Source organism: Nanorana parkeri, unplaced genomic scaffold, assembly GCF_000935625.1.
Source record: "Nanorana parkeri isolate BGI_ZX_2015 unplaced genomic scaffold, ASM93562v1 scaffold1760, whole genome shotgun sequence".
In the NCBI taxonomy this organism is placed as follows: domain Eukaryota; kingdom Metazoa; phylum Chordata; class Amphibia; order Anura; family Dicroglossidae; genus Nanorana; species Nanorana parkeri.
Window position 1 is genome coordinate 124,626 of NW_017308028.1, and position 15,069 is coordinate 139,694.

The 15,069-nt window shown below is 48.9% G+C and overlaps 1 protein-coding gene across 1 annotated transcript in view; it reads right to left on the minus strand.

Moving 5' to 3' along the window:
• The window catches only part of CSTF2 (cleavage stimulation factor subunit 2), a 28,110-nt gene that overhangs the window by 1,072 nt on the left and 11,969 nt on the right, over positions 1-15,069 (minus strand). The window contains exons 6-13 of the mRNA XM_018571448.1: positions 14,124-14,243; positions 12,684-12,792; positions 10,016-10,078; positions 9,098-9,157; positions 7,213-7,357; positions 4,977-5,149; positions 4,729-4,864; positions 2,066-2,147 (exon numbers count right to left, since the gene is read on the minus strand). Coding sequence (XP_018426950.1) covers positions 2,066-2,147; positions 4,729-4,864; positions 4,977-5,149; positions 7,213-7,357; positions 9,098-9,157; positions 10,016-10,078; positions 12,684-12,792; positions 14,124-14,243 — 888 coding nt within the window. The remainder of the gene's footprint in view (positions 1-2,065; positions 2,148-4,728; positions 4,865-4,976; positions 5,150-7,212; positions 7,358-9,097; positions 9,158-10,015; positions 10,079-12,683; positions 12,793-14,123; positions 14,244-15,069) is intronic.

Consider the following 15,069-nt stretch of genomic DNA (forward strand, 5'->3'; position numbering starts at 1 on the left):
AACCCCATGCCCCTTCCAGGGCAGGTTCACACCATTTTCCAGGACCAGATCTGTTCCGGAAAATGGTGTGAACTTGCCCGCAGTTCCAGTGCATTCCAGACCAGACAAAACGAGACGTGCAGTATTTTTCTGGTCTGGAACGGACTGCACTGGTGTGAACAGAGGCCAGAAATAGCATAGGGATACATTAGGATCCGGAAACAATCTGGTCTGGAGATGATCTGGATGTGGTGTGAATGGGCCCTCAGCTCTGTCCCTTCTTATCTTTATTATACCATTTATACTAGTCTTATGGTTCCCCCTTCCATGACCTACCACCCGTAGCTAAACTTTCTCCCTAGCACTTTATTGTCTACTCCAACAAACCACTTATCTAGAGTATTCATACTAGAATTTCATAGTTCCTACTAAAGGATACACCAGCTTTTTGGTATCGAGTACCGATTTTTTTTTTTCCGGTACTCACTGATAACGGAAGTCCCATTATGGAAGCCGGGCGGCGTGTAATGACTCGCCATCCAGCTTCCTGATTATGTATGGGAAGCTGGACAGTCAGGAAGCTGGGCGGTGAGTCATTACACGCCGCCCGGCTTCTCGATTGGCCGGGAAGCCGACTCCATGTTACCTCCAGCCACCTGGCTTCCTGATTGGCTGAGAAGCCGGCCCCATGCTCCCTGGGTGACAAGGAAGCATGGAGCCGGCTTTCTGGCCAGTCAGGAAGCCGGGCAGCATGTAATGACTCGCCATCCAGCTTCCTGATTGGCCAGCTTCCCAACCATACAGGAAGCTGGGGAGTGAGTCATTACACGCCGCCCGGCGTCGCAATTGGCCGGGAAGCCGACTCCATGCAACCTCCAGCATGGAGGGATCAGGATAGGGATGTCTATCCCGATACTGGAACTTCCAGTATCAGGAAGTCAGGCAGCGAGTCATTACACGCCGCCTGGCTTCCCGATTGGCCGGGAAGCCGACTCCATGTTACCTCCAGCATGGAGGGATCAGGATAAGGGATGCCTATCCCCGATATCGGGACTTCCAGTATCAGGAAGCCGTGCAGCGAGTCATTACACGCCACCTGGCTTCCTGATTGGCCGGGAATCCGGCCCCATGCTCCCAAAGAGCCGGCTTCCCGGCCAATCAGGAAGCAGGGCAGCGTGTAATGATTTGCCGTCCGGCTTACTGATACTGGAAGTCCCGGTATCGGAATAGGCATCGGTAGCATTCGGGTGAATACGAGTACTCAAATACGCGGTATCGGTGCATCTCTAGTTCCTACATAGAACACCATCACCATATGACACTCTTAAGGTGCCCATACACCTTACGACCATCGCAAGACTTTTGTCTTGCGATGGTCGTTTGCTTCTTGAAAGCTCGTACGATCTGCCCACCTTGGACGGGCAGATCGTACTTGCGATCATCAAAAGCCCGCCCCAGCTGAGGAGCGGGCTTCCGATGACGGCAATGCAGAACGGGCAGTGTGCGCACACCGGCCCGTTCCGCAGCTATCGGACGAGCAGGCTAGAAACCCCCCGAGAATCGTACGATTCTCGGCGGGGTTTTTAACATGTTGGCTCGACAAAAGACGTGCGACCGTACAGTAGAAACGGTCGCACGTCTTAGTTCACACTGCCCGATTCTCGTACGATCGCGGGATTTCGCCCGATTCTTGTACGAGAATCGAGCAGTGTATGGGCACCTTTACACATTCCCATAAAAGTAAACTAATGACTTAATGTTCAGAACTTATTGGTAACCTGCTTCCTGTAACCCAGAAATGTGACGATTTATGATTTACCTTCTATTATACCAAAAATAAAGCTTCATTTTTTGTGAACCAAAAGACCAGCAAATCTAAAAGGAAAAAGTACCTTGTGGGAAAGAGCTTCTAACGTCATTCACACAAGGTGCATTTAAAGGGTATGTACACCCCAACAATATACTTATAAGGACTCATAAGAGGATGTCATTGATTTTTATTCTTTATCTGTATCCGGATAATGTCAGCGACTCGTTGTTACGCCTTCATATTCATGTACCTCTGTACTGGCATAGGTATTCTTACCTTTTCGTGGTCCTGGGGAGTGACCGAACTCTGTCCGGGACTAAACCCGCCCTGTGCTGGAGATGCCTGTACACCCGGGACCACCAAACCGTACCCAAATTACAGTCAGGGGCTGTGTCCGTGGACATTTGTTTGCATCAGACGGGTTTTGCATCGCTATACATTGGGGATGCACTGTTACCGACTCCTCGGTATTGAGTACCGATATTTTGCTTTTGGTACTCGCCGATACCGAGTACGGATACCGGTGCTTCCGCTGGCATGGAGCCGGCTTCCCGGGCAAACAGGAAACCAGGCGGCTTGTAATGACATGCCGTCCAGCTTCCAGATTGCCCGGGAAGCCGGCTCCATATTGTTTGGTCGGGAAACCGGCTTCCCCAGCCAATCAGCATTGAGCCGGCTTCCCAGCCAATCAGAAAGCCGGGCGGCGAGTAATGACCCGCCTTCCTGATTGGCTGGGAAGTCGGCTCCATGTTGTTTGGTCGGGAAACCGGCTTCCCCAGCCAATCAGCATGGAGCCGGCTTCCCAGCCAACCATGAAGCCGGGAGGCGTGTCATTACTTGGCGCCCGGCTTCTTAATTGCCTGGGAAGTCGTCTCCATGTTCTCTTACGGCACTCCTGGACAGAGGAAGATTTCAATCAGCATCGAGCCAGCTTCCCAGCCAATCAGGAAACCAGGCAGCGAAAAATGAACTGATTGGACGGGAAGCCGGCTTCCCAGTCAATCAGCAAGGAGCTGGTTTCCCGGCCAATCAGGAAACAGGTTATTAGTCGCTGCCCTGCTTCCTGATTGCACGGGAAGCTGGCTCCATGTTCCCCTACGGCACTGCCGGTCAGAGGAAGGTCTTCCTCTGACCGAAAGTTCTGGTATCGGGGAAGGCATTTGGGCAACTACAAGTACTCGCCCAAATACTCGGTATCGGCACCGGTACTGGTATCGGTATCAGTGCATCCCTACTATATATGTCTATCGGAATGCAAAATACATTTAAAGCAGGACAACTACGGGTAAGAAGGTCAACTGCATCTCTCAATTAATTCTGTATGATCTAGAAATCGTCTCATCGCCGTAACGTGATACCAAAGCCCGTTGACACTCGCCCCAACACGGTCAACCCCAACTTCAGCCAAGAATTAGATTTGGACAGAAATGGCAAAACAAATACTTTGCCTGTTACACCCCAAGAGCTTTTAACGATGACTTGGTTTTAATAAGGCGATTAATAAATGTTTATCGTTTTACATTGCGTTATGTCTGTGTATAACAGGGATGGCCAAACTCCGGCCCTCCAGCTGTGGTGGAACTACAAATCCCATGAGGCATTGCAAGATTCTCACAGCCACAGACTCCTGGAGAGAGATGCTTCATGGGATTTGTAGTTTCACCCATAGCTGGAGGGCAGCAGTTTGGCCATCCCTGGTGTATAAGGAACTCAAAGCCCCAGTGAGTTTAAAAGGAGAACTATGAGGGGGAGTGCTTTTCACTCACCTCATAGTTCTAGCTGACAATGAGACTGTCACAGGTCAGCTCAGTAGATCGGGAGGTGAGCGAACACATACCGGCGTTCGCTCACCTCTCGATCCTGTCACGGCTCTCTGCCGTGACAGGGGAGGGGCTGATTCCCCCCTCCCCGCCAGCGCTGACTGGTGGAACGGACGGGGGAGGGTACAGCTGGCTCTGCCTCTAGATAGGAGGAGCCAGCTGTCACTCACGCAGCTGGGCGGATCCCGGCACAATTGTCGGGATCCACTTCAGCTGCGTCGTCTCAGTATATAGTGAGCTGTAGCTCACGGTATACTGAGCCTAGGGTGACGGGGGACACTAGTTTGTGTTCCTCCCGTTACCCTAAAGAGAACTATGGGGAAAAGCCTTAACCCCATAGTTCTCCTTCAAAAGGTCCATTCTATAGGATGGATGGTGCAGGGGTGCGGTGCCGTGGCCTAGCTATCCTCCCCAATACATTATAGCACTAAAAGCAAAACACTTCTACATCAGTAAGAGCGTCACACTAATGGTCAGAGTCCAACATGATTCCTAGGAGGTGGTTCTATTACTTCCCACAATGCATAGTGCCCTGTGATTGGAGGAGAGGCGGAGGCCGGATCTACCTCCTCCAATCACATGTGAAAGTTGAGACTGAAAGTCCTGGAATAAGCGCTCTAAGAGGGGCTGGGGGAGGAGGGGTTCGGGGATGCTGGGTGTGCTGCTTCTCAAAAGTGCGGACCGGGGTGTCCGACGTTTGTACTGAAGGCCTCCTCCAAATCACAGGTTGCTTTGCATTGTGGGAAATAATAGTAAAAACCTCTGTGAATGGAAGAGGAGGAGAAAGGGGCAGGTTAGTGATGCAACTTTTGCAGATGCTTTCATACTGGCAGGAGGCTGATGTTAACCCGCCCACCACCAGAAGATCAGTGCTGTAGGGTATCCTGTGACACCCGTGGGGAAGCTTTCTACAAGAAGCAGCAGCCACCGGGATAAGGGACACACCTTGTTGATGGTAAAGGACATCCCTGGAGCTTCATGATGAAAACATTTTACCAAAATTTCAGCTTTAATGTTCAAATCCCAAATAAAATCCTGTATTTCCATCCCAACAGAGGTGGCGATCACTTCAATGTAGTTGTCTGGTTATTAGAAACAGTTAAAAAAATTGATCAAACCTGTCTTGAGGGCTGAGGTCCCGCTGGCCCTGGTGCGGGTCCTTGCATTCCAGGCAAAGGTCCCTTTGGCCCCGGTCCGGGATTGGGGCCCCTCGTCTCCCCAGGTCGTTGTTCCATTGCTCTGGGATCTCGTATACCTTAAAAGATGGAAATGTAACGCGATTGACATAACGGTCTTCTGTTGGCTCAGGAAGCTCAATTCAGTCATCAGAAAAAAATGCAAAATGCTCCAGGATGCGACGCTGTTACCTCGTGCGTCCAAAGGAGACCCGCGTGAATCCATTATGGGCGCTCCTCGGGGTTCTCCCATCATAGCTCGTGGTGGTTCAGCCATTGGTCCTCCTCTGTTGTCTAGGGGTGCCGGGCCTCTGTCATGGAGAAGGGGAGGACCGCCTTGCATAGGAGGGGGCAGGTAACCACGGCTAAAAAGAAATGATGTGATAAAGGTAAACGTGGGACATTTTATAAAGATTTCCTTCAAATATACTGTATCTGTTACATTATAGATAAAGACAATTTGTTTTTACATTTGCAAAAAGTAGGGAACGGTTTAAAAGGAGAACTATGGGGGGGGGGGAGGGGGGAGGGGCTTTTCAATCCGCCAGCGCTGACTGGCGGAACGGACGGGGGAGGGGACGGGTACAGCTGGCTCTGTCTCTAGATAGGCAGAGCCAGCTGTCAGTCATGCAGCTGGGCGGATCCCGACATAATTGTGATAGTGAGGACGCTAGTTTGTGTCCTCCCGTTACCCTGAGGAGAACTATGGGGAAAAGCCTTAACCCCATAGTTCTCCTTTAACCAGTTGACATCCGCGGTGTTAAACCCCCTTCCCATCCAGGCCATTTTTCAGTATTCATCGCTGCGGTACTTTGACTGACATTTATTCCGTCATGCAGTGCTGCACTGAAATGAATTTTATACCCTTTTTTGGGGACAGATAGAGCTTTCTTTTGGTGGTATTTATTCACCACTGGGGTTTTTATTTTTTTACTATATTAAGGAAAAATCACCGAAATAAAAAAAACTAAACAGTTTCCCCTATATTAAATGATAAAACATTTATTATTACCCAATTTTTTGGTAAAATATAAAAGATGGGGTCACGTCGGGTAAAAAGACACCAAAAATGTCAAGCCTTAAAATTGCGTGCGTGCGCAAAACCGCAAAAAACGATAATACCCAAAATTGGCCATAGGCGACGCTTTAAAAGCTGTTACCGCTCATCAGTTTAGTGTTATCAGTGATTGATGGCCCTAAAATGATTGCTCTCACTGCGACGTTCGCGGCGATATGTAACATGTGTAGCGCAATTGTAATTTTTGCGCGCTAGGGCACTGGACGCGTATTTACGTTTATAGGCGCGTAAACGTGGGGGTGGGGGAGTTAAACATTTTGGGGGGTTTTTTCCCATTTTTTTTATATCTGACTTTTATTTTATTTTACTTTTTTATATGTGACTTTTATTTATTTTTATTTGTATTAATTTTTTTGCACTCATCGTTATTGCTATTATATAGGGGGATAACAATCCCCCTATATAATAGCAAAGGCACACTGACAGGTCCTCTTTATGGAGACATTAGGGGTCTCTAGGACCCCTAATGTCACCTGTGGACCCCAAAAGAAGCTGATGAAGCAGAGTTGCGGACGCAAACGAGCACATATAGGCGATCGGCGGGCTATGGACCCGCTGATCGCCTATATGTGAAACACCCGGTACCGGGTGTTCGCATTGGACGGGTCTTTTCTGCCCGTGCGTGCCCGCTAGGGGGCGCGCGCGAGCAGAAAAAAAATGCCGTCTGGCGACGGCAACCCGCGAATGCGACAGTGCCGTCCGTCCGTTTTTCTACTACGGGCGGACGGCAACTGGTTAAAATAGAAATAGAAATTTAAAAAGCAAAACTGGAAAAAAAAAAAAAAATGTCAGGCCGAAACCGAAAATGTTTTTATTTTTTCAAATATTTTATTTTTATTTCTAATATTTATTTTTATTTATTGTCATTTTTTATTAAATATTTTTATTTTTTACTTTACTTTTAGGGGCTTCGGGAGTCTAAACAGACCCCCTGATATTTCCCTTTTAAAATAGAAAAAAAAGAGATTGAGGTCATAGAGTCCTCAGAGACACACACAGAGCCCTCAATCTCTTTTTCTGTATCCCCCTGTTATATAATCCTCTATACTGAGTGTTCCTGATCATTCATAACATGAGGACAGAGTGTGTTTACTATAACTACAACCATGAATGAACAGGAAGTGATGTAGATGTGATGTAGATCACTTCCCATTCATTCATAATTGAGGATATAGTAAACATACCATGTCCTCATGTCCTACCTGCAATAACACTCAGCAATCACTGACTGCTTGTACCCGCTCTCCTCTCTGACACGCTGTCACAGGAGGCTGGGTGAGCGGAGCGGGGAGGCAGGGCCTTTCACTGGCAGGGGGCTTTCACACTTGAAGGTTATCTATATCTCTATACCTGAGTGGTTGTTCATCACTTGTAACCGTGAGCAGCGTTCCTCCTCTCGGGTCATTAGGGCCATCTCCAAGAAGACCACGGGGTGGGATGCCAGCTGTTGGGGGTCCCCCTCTCTGTATGGGGGCTCGAGGATCCGGAATAGGACCTGCGTTTAATAAGAGACGCATGCTTGAGATTAGTCCGTGCTCTACAATGTAATGGAATGGTTGTACATATGGGAAAAAAAAATAAAAAAAGATGGCTTCATAACATGTTTATTATGCTTCTTTTCCAACACAAGCAAAACCTAATAAAAGCAGAACTCAAGGGGGGGTTAAGGGCTCATTTTTGTCTCGGTGCTTAATAATAAAAAAAAAAGTTATATTCACCCGAACCACAGCGCTCCCTCCAGCCCGTCTCCTGCTCTGCTACTGCGAGAGTAGGCCCCTCGGCACCCCCACACTGGTGTATAGAACGTGATGACTCCAGGACTTTAGCGGACGGGGAGAGAGGCTCCAGGGACCGGTCCAGGAGCCACCCGGCTAGAACTTTTTATTTTAGCACCTAGATTAACCCTTGCAGTGCATGTGGTTGCCCCACTGCAAGGGTTAATTACAGTTTTGTCCAGAGTTCTGCTTTAAGAACAACCAAATACAGCATAAGGATTCTAAAAATATACAGGAAGCAAAGGAATGCCACCCAAAGACATCTATCCATCCCTATCACATACCGCTGATTGCTCAGTCCACCCTGAAGAGAGCGGTGACTGTCAGTGATTTTTCTCTGCAGGTATTCCCCCCCTCCCCTCTCTGTTCCTCCAGCGCTCATTGACGTGGCAGACAAGGGAGGGGGCGGGCACAGCTGGCTCTAGAGAGGCAGAGCCAGCTGTCAATCAGCCAGCAGGGTGGATCCTCACAATATACTTTGCTTTCTGTACTTGTCGATAAGGATGGGCTCGGGCGTGTTCGCAGCTCCGCGTGCCGAGCCCGCCAGGAAGCTGACAGCGCCAATCACAGGTACCGAGACATTTTCTCGGTCCGCAGCTGCAGAGATCCGGGAAATGTCTCAGTACCTGTGATTGGCGCTGCGCACTGTCAGCTTCCTAGCGGGCTTGGCACGTGGAGCTGCGAACACGCCCGAGCCCATCCTTACTCGTCGATACCGAGTACCGATAGCGGTGCTTCTGCTGGCATGGAGCCGGCTTCCCGGGCATCAGTGCATCCCTACCAGTACTTCAGAAAGTGAGTAGCCCTGGGCTAAGAACTGATAAATGGACTGAGGATGGAAAATCTGTTTAAAAGGAGAACTATGGGGTCAGAGCTTTTCCCCATAGTTCTCCTTAGGGTAACGGGAGGACACAAACTAGCGTCCTCCCGTCACCCTAGGCTCAGTATATAGGGAGCTACAGCTCATTATATACTGAGACGCCGCAGCCGGAGCGGATCCCGACATCGATGTCGAGATCCGCCCAGCTGCGTGACTGACAGCTGTCTCTGCCTATCTAGAGGCAGAGCCAGCTGTACCCGCCCCCTCCCCCGTTCGTTCCGCCAGTCAGTGCTGGAGGATCGGAGCGGGGAGGGGGGAATCCAGCCCCTCCCCCTGTCACGGCAGAGAGCAGTGACAGGATTGAGAGGTGAGCGAACGCCGGTATGTGTTCCCTCACCTCCCGATCTACTGAGCCGACCTGTGACAGTCTCATTGTCACAGGTCAGCTAGAACTATGAGGATGAGTAAAAAGCAATCACCTCATAGTTCTCCTTTAACAATACCTTCCATTAAATGACCTCAGCAGCGAATGATCGAGCCTCGCATATAAAAATGGAGTAAAACACACAGCAAAACCATGCCTCTAAAAAGGATGAGGTGGGTTCCTATGGACAGCGGTTCCCCACACACAATCAGGTACCTGATACTCTCTCTACTGGAGCAGGACCAGATGGGGGCACTGGAGAGTGCTGCATGCTCCCTTCCATGGACAGCATGAAAAGAAAGACCGAGACACATTTATAACACATACCTTGGCATACCAAACACACGACCAAAAGAGGAAATACACAAACTATACATACAATTCCTGGAGGGTAACAAGTCTACTTACTACCCTGTACATAGGAGGTGGTATGTTTTCATAAGATGAGTAACATAATAACGGAGAGTGATACATTCATTAACGATAAACTAGACCAGCGGCGGGCGACCGTGGCAGTCCAGCTGTGGTGAATCTACAAATCCCATCACGACCGTGGCTGTCAGAGTCTTGCAATGCCTCGTGGGACTTGTATTTCCACAACAGATGGAGTGCCGAGGTTGCCCACCCCTGACAGACGGTAAGTCACTAGAAAGTCTTCACACATGGTGGCTAAAGCAGCAGTTATGTCCCTTTCCTAGGCATTAAAGGGGTGTTTTCTGGTAGGCAGCTCTCTCCAGCATAGGGCCCTATGATATCCTGTAATTGGTATTATATACGGCGCTGGAGAGAGGGCTGGCCTCTAGAGGGACATAGCGCTAAAGAGGGCTCGCCTCTAGAGGGACATAGCGGTAAAGAGGGCTCGCCTATAGAGGCACATAGCGCTAAAGAGGGCCGGCCTCTAGAGGGACATAGCGCTAAAGAGGGCCGGCCTCTAGAGGGACATAGCGCTAAAGAGGGCTCGCCTCTAGAGGGACATAGCGCTAAAGAGGGCCGGCCTCTAGAGGGACATAGCGCTGGAGAGAGGGCCGGCCTCTAGAGGGACATAGTGCTGGAGAGGCCCGGCCTCTAGAGGGACATAGTGCTGGAAAGAGCAGATTTGTCTAAACCTAATAAAATGGCCATTTTGACATTTACCTTGAGGCCTTTCCAAAGAAATTCCTGGTCCCGGAGGGATCCCACCCTGGGGCTGTAAGACTCCTAGGACAGAAGAAAGAGGATTTAATCTCTGCGATTCAAGACACCAAGATGAAGAAATCGGCCATCACCGATATGGGAAAACATGAACGCACCATAGAAATTGCAGCATGTACAACTACTGAACACACTCTGCTTCTAAAGTCATACAGACACTGCAGCTTTCTCATTAGAACACTGAGATTTGCTCGGGTGATTATAATACATTCTGACCCTCTCATTCAGGAATTGGTCTGGAGGAGACACAGTGGAACAGAAAACTAGAGTTACACTTCAACCCCTTGGACTGGCATGGTACGGTCCTGAGCTTGTTACAGTAGTCTTCTAGCAGGAAACCCAGAGACAGCCGAAGTGACCTGGGCAGCTGTAAAGTGGCTTGACCACTTCTATGGTTAGCAGAAGTGAAGACCCCCCCCCCACAACCCCAGCTCTGAGCACTTCCAGGTTCAAAGCGCTCATATCTTAAGAGCTGGCCGGGTCAAGTGCTATTTGTGATTTGCAAAGGGAACCTGTCATCTGTTCATATTATAGTGTGCTCTGGTTGATTATTCCTCTAACAGGTCATCAGGGGGGGCAAGCTCAGAAATGAGGAAGTAAAGCCCTACCTCTACCAAGATGGCTGCCTCCACATAGAGACGCAGTGCAGTATATGGTGGTCAGTGATGGGTAAATGCAGGGAGACCACCGGCAATACTGGAGACCTTTGCCATCTGCCCGACGTCAATGGGGCACAGCTTCTATAGTTCAAGTCCTCTGTAACCACCTCCCGTCCGCCGAACGTTGAAAAACGGCTGGACGGGAGTCTTTTGTGGGGGTCCCTAGGTGACATCAGTAGGTTCAGTGCGGACCTCTGTTGCAGGTATGAAGCTGAGATTGGGGTTTTAATCTACATTATTTCGGAAGGGCGGGTTATGGTAGTTTATATCAAAAGAAGGGATACTAGTACTCGCCCAAATGCTCCGATACCGGAACTTCCGGTCAGAGGAAGATTTCCTCTGACCGGCAGTGCCCTAGGGGAACATCTGGAAGCTGGGCGGCGAGTAATGTCCCGCCTCCCTGATTGGCCAGGAAGCCTGCTCAATGCTGATTGGCTGGGAAGCCGGGTTCCAAGCGAATTAGCATTGAGCCGGCTGTTCGGCTGGATCGATGCCGATTGGCCCCAATCAGAATTGAGCCAGCCAAATAGCCGGCATTTTGCTGACTGGCCGGGAAGCCGGCCAATCAGTATCGAGCCGGCTTCCCGGCCAATCAGGAAGCTGGGAGGCGGGTCATTACTCGTTGCATAACTTCCATCTATGGTTAGCAAAGGTAAAGCCCCCCCCCCCACAACCCCAGCTCTGAGCACTTCCAGGTTCAAAGCGCTCATATCTTAAGAGCTGGCCGGGTCAAGTGCTATTTGTGATTTGCAAAGGGAACCTGTCATCTGTTCATATTATAGTGTGCTCTGGTTGATTATTCCTCTAACAGGTCATCAGGGGGGGCAAGCTCAGAAATGAGGAAGTAAAGCCCTACCTCTACCAAGATGGCTGCCTCCACATAGAGACGCAGTGCAGTATATGGTGGTCAGTGATGGGTAAATGCAGGGAGACCACCGGCAATACTGGAGACCTTTGCCATCTGCCCGACGTCAATGGGGCACAGCTTCTATAGTTCAAGTCCTCTGTAACCACCTCCCGTCCGCCGAACGTTGAAAAACGGCTGGACGGGAGTCTTTTGTGGGGGTCCCTAGGTGACATCAGTAGGTTCAGTGCGGACCTCTGTTGCAGGTATGAAGCTGAGATTGGGGTTTTAATCTACATTATTTCGGAAGGGCGGGTTATGGTAGTTTATATCAAAAGAAGGGATACTAGTACTCGCCCAAATGCTCCGATACCGGAACTTCCGGTCAGAGGAAGATTTCCTCTGACCGGCAGTGCCCTAGGGGAACATCTGGAAGCTGGGCGGCGAGTAATGTCCCGCCTCCCTGATTGGCCAGGAAGCCTGCTCAATGCTGATTGGCTGGGAAGCCGGGTTCCAAGCGAATTAGCATTGAGCCGGCTGTTCGGCTGGATCGATGCCGATTGGCCCCAATCAGAATTGAGCCAGCCAAATAGCCGGCATTTTGCTGACTGGCCGGGAAGCCGGCCAATCAGTATCGAGCCGGCTTCCCGGCCAATCAGGAAGCTGGGAGGCGGGTCATTACTCGTTGCATAACTTCCCGATTGGCTGGGAAGCCGGTTTCCCGCCCAAGCACAATCAAGCCAGCCGGACAACATGGAGCCAGCTTCTCTTGCAATCAGATTGCCCGGGAGGCCGGCTCCATGTCAGCGGAAGCACCGGTACTGACAAGTACCGAAAACAAAGTATCGGTACTCGTACTATATACCGAAAAACGGTATCGCTGCATCCCTAATTAAAAGTACGGCTGTCTTTTAAAGTGACTGACAGGTTTCTGTTATACTGCACACTATGCGGGGAAAATTCCAGACCACCCCCCCCCTCCCGGCCCTGAAGCATCAGAGTAAATAGGAACAAGAATCATCTTCATGTCTATAGTCCGATGTCAAACGTCCAATCACAGACTTTTGTTTTTATACATTACAAGGTACTTATCGAATACTAGTCTTACCACCTTGTGGTCCGGGTCCTTGTCCGGGGTTCACTATGGGGCCAGGACCACCACCTTGCATAGGGAGAGGTTGCATCATTGGGGGTCCTCCATTCAAATGCATTGGTCCCTGAAAACATCATAAAATTGCATATTACTGATAATAAAACAAACGCAACAAAATTCCAGAACTACAGGCCGAGGACATCTGTAAATGGCCAGAAATGTTCAAACGCGATCTGCACTTCAATAACTTATTTGGAGTGTAAAGGTGACACTAGGGGTCTTTCGGACCCCCAGCATCACCTTAAAGAGGACCTGTCAACACCAATATGCTATCACATGGGGGGGCTTGTAAGCCCCACCCCTCCCCCCATGTGATAGCAATTACAGTAAAAAAAAAAAAAACGTTTTTAAAATATTAAAATGAAATAAATGTAAAAATAATGAAAAAAACCAAAACAATTTTAGGTGCCCCGGGAGCATGCTCATCTTCACGTAAACACGCGTCGGGTGCGCCTACGTACAAAAACGATGATTGCGCTACACATGTTGGGTATCGCCGCGCACGCTGGAGTGAGAGCAATAATCCCAGGGCCAATATTTACACATATCTCTAAACTGATGATCTGTGGGGGGCTTTTAAAGCGTCGTCTATGGACTTTTTGGGATACTGAATTTTGTCGCCATTTCACAGGTATAAAAAATGTCTAACCTGGGCATGTTGGGTATCTATTTACTCGTTGCAAGCTTATCTTTTATAATTTGTGGCGAAAAAATGGTTTTATATAGTGTTTTGGGGCACTAAATTTTACTGAAGTGCATTTTTTACAAAATGTTGGGGTTTGATAAGTTCTGCTAATGTTGTGCAACATAAAAATTTGCAACTGCCGCCATTTTATTCTATAAGGTCTTGGCTTTCAGCAAATATATAATGTGTGGGGTAGGGCTGCAACAACTAATCGATAATAGTTGGCAATGATTCTCATCATTGATTAGTTGGGGGGAGAGACATTTTTTACTACAGCCAATCGATTAGTTGAAAAAATAATAATCGGGCAACTAATCGATTATGATCTATTAGTTCAAATTATAATAGTTGGATAGTTGGCAATGATTTTCATTACCGATTAGTTGGAGGGAATGGGGGGAGGAAGGGAGAGAGGGAGTTTTTTTTTGTTTTAATACATCCAATCGATTAGTTGAGAAAACTAAATCGGGCAACTAATTGTTTATGAAAATAATCGCTAGCTGCAGTCCTGGTTTGGGGGTTTTGAAGTAATCTTCAGGCCTAAAATGTGCATCACAACATGGGTGCAAAAAAAACAAACAAAACAAAAAAAAAAAGCCTCGGTCATGAAGGGGTTAAATGACGCCGTTATCTTAGCAAGTATTGTATACAGATGATTCTTTTTGCACGTACTGTCCCCACAGGAAAATCATCACACCAATAAAACTCACCACAGGCAGCTGCTGACCACCAGGAAGATTCTGCTGATTGAGAGGTCCGGCGGGTCCCGGGCCTGGCTGCTGGCCTCCGGGCATCATGGGCGGCATGACCGCAGGACGGTGAAGGATTTTCTAAGGGAGAAAAATCAACAAAACTCAGCAGCAGGAACTCTATATCACAAGACAACATTTCCATGCAATGATCAGTAGAAGCAGAGACTAACCACCGTTTCCCCGAAAATAAGAGCTAGTTGTGACCATTCCCGGGGCCGGTGATGGCATAAGGAGGGAAGTTGAAGAGACGCGGGAGAGAATCAGCGGTGCCAACGAAGCCGGCGCTAGAGGAAGCGAGGCGGCAGCGGAGGGAGCAGAGCCGCATAAGCCGACGCCTCCTCTATAGCCCCGTCTCCTGTCACAGGCGGAGTGATACCAAATGCACTCCGCCTGTGAGGAATCCATAGTGAAAGCGCGCTTCGCTCATCCTGGCCAGCGATTAGTTAGCAGATTGCTCTTGGAAAGGTACGGTGCCCCCGATTGCCCTGATCACCATATTTTTCTACATGAATAAGTGCGGATTGTTGTACATTAAAAAAAAAAAAAAAAAAAATGACCTCCCCCGAAAATAAGGCCGAGTGTGTTTTTTTGAGCCAAAAAAAATATAAGACAGTGTGTTATTTTTGGGGAAACGCGGTAGAGAGACAGCCATCTCATGAATTTGTAAGCGTCACCGAGCTTCATATTTTACCAACGACAGAATAAGCCCATTTGAGGTCTCACACCTTCCTTATAGTCATACATCCTCCCAGGTTATGACGGTTCCTACAAATAACCCTGAAATAGCTTCTGCTGCATCCTGTCCTCACACTGCAGTGGTCTGTGCTGGCAGAGCTGAGAAAGAGCCACACCTCTCATCACAAGTGTCCTCAAACACAATTGTATTGTAGAGAAGGGGGGGGGG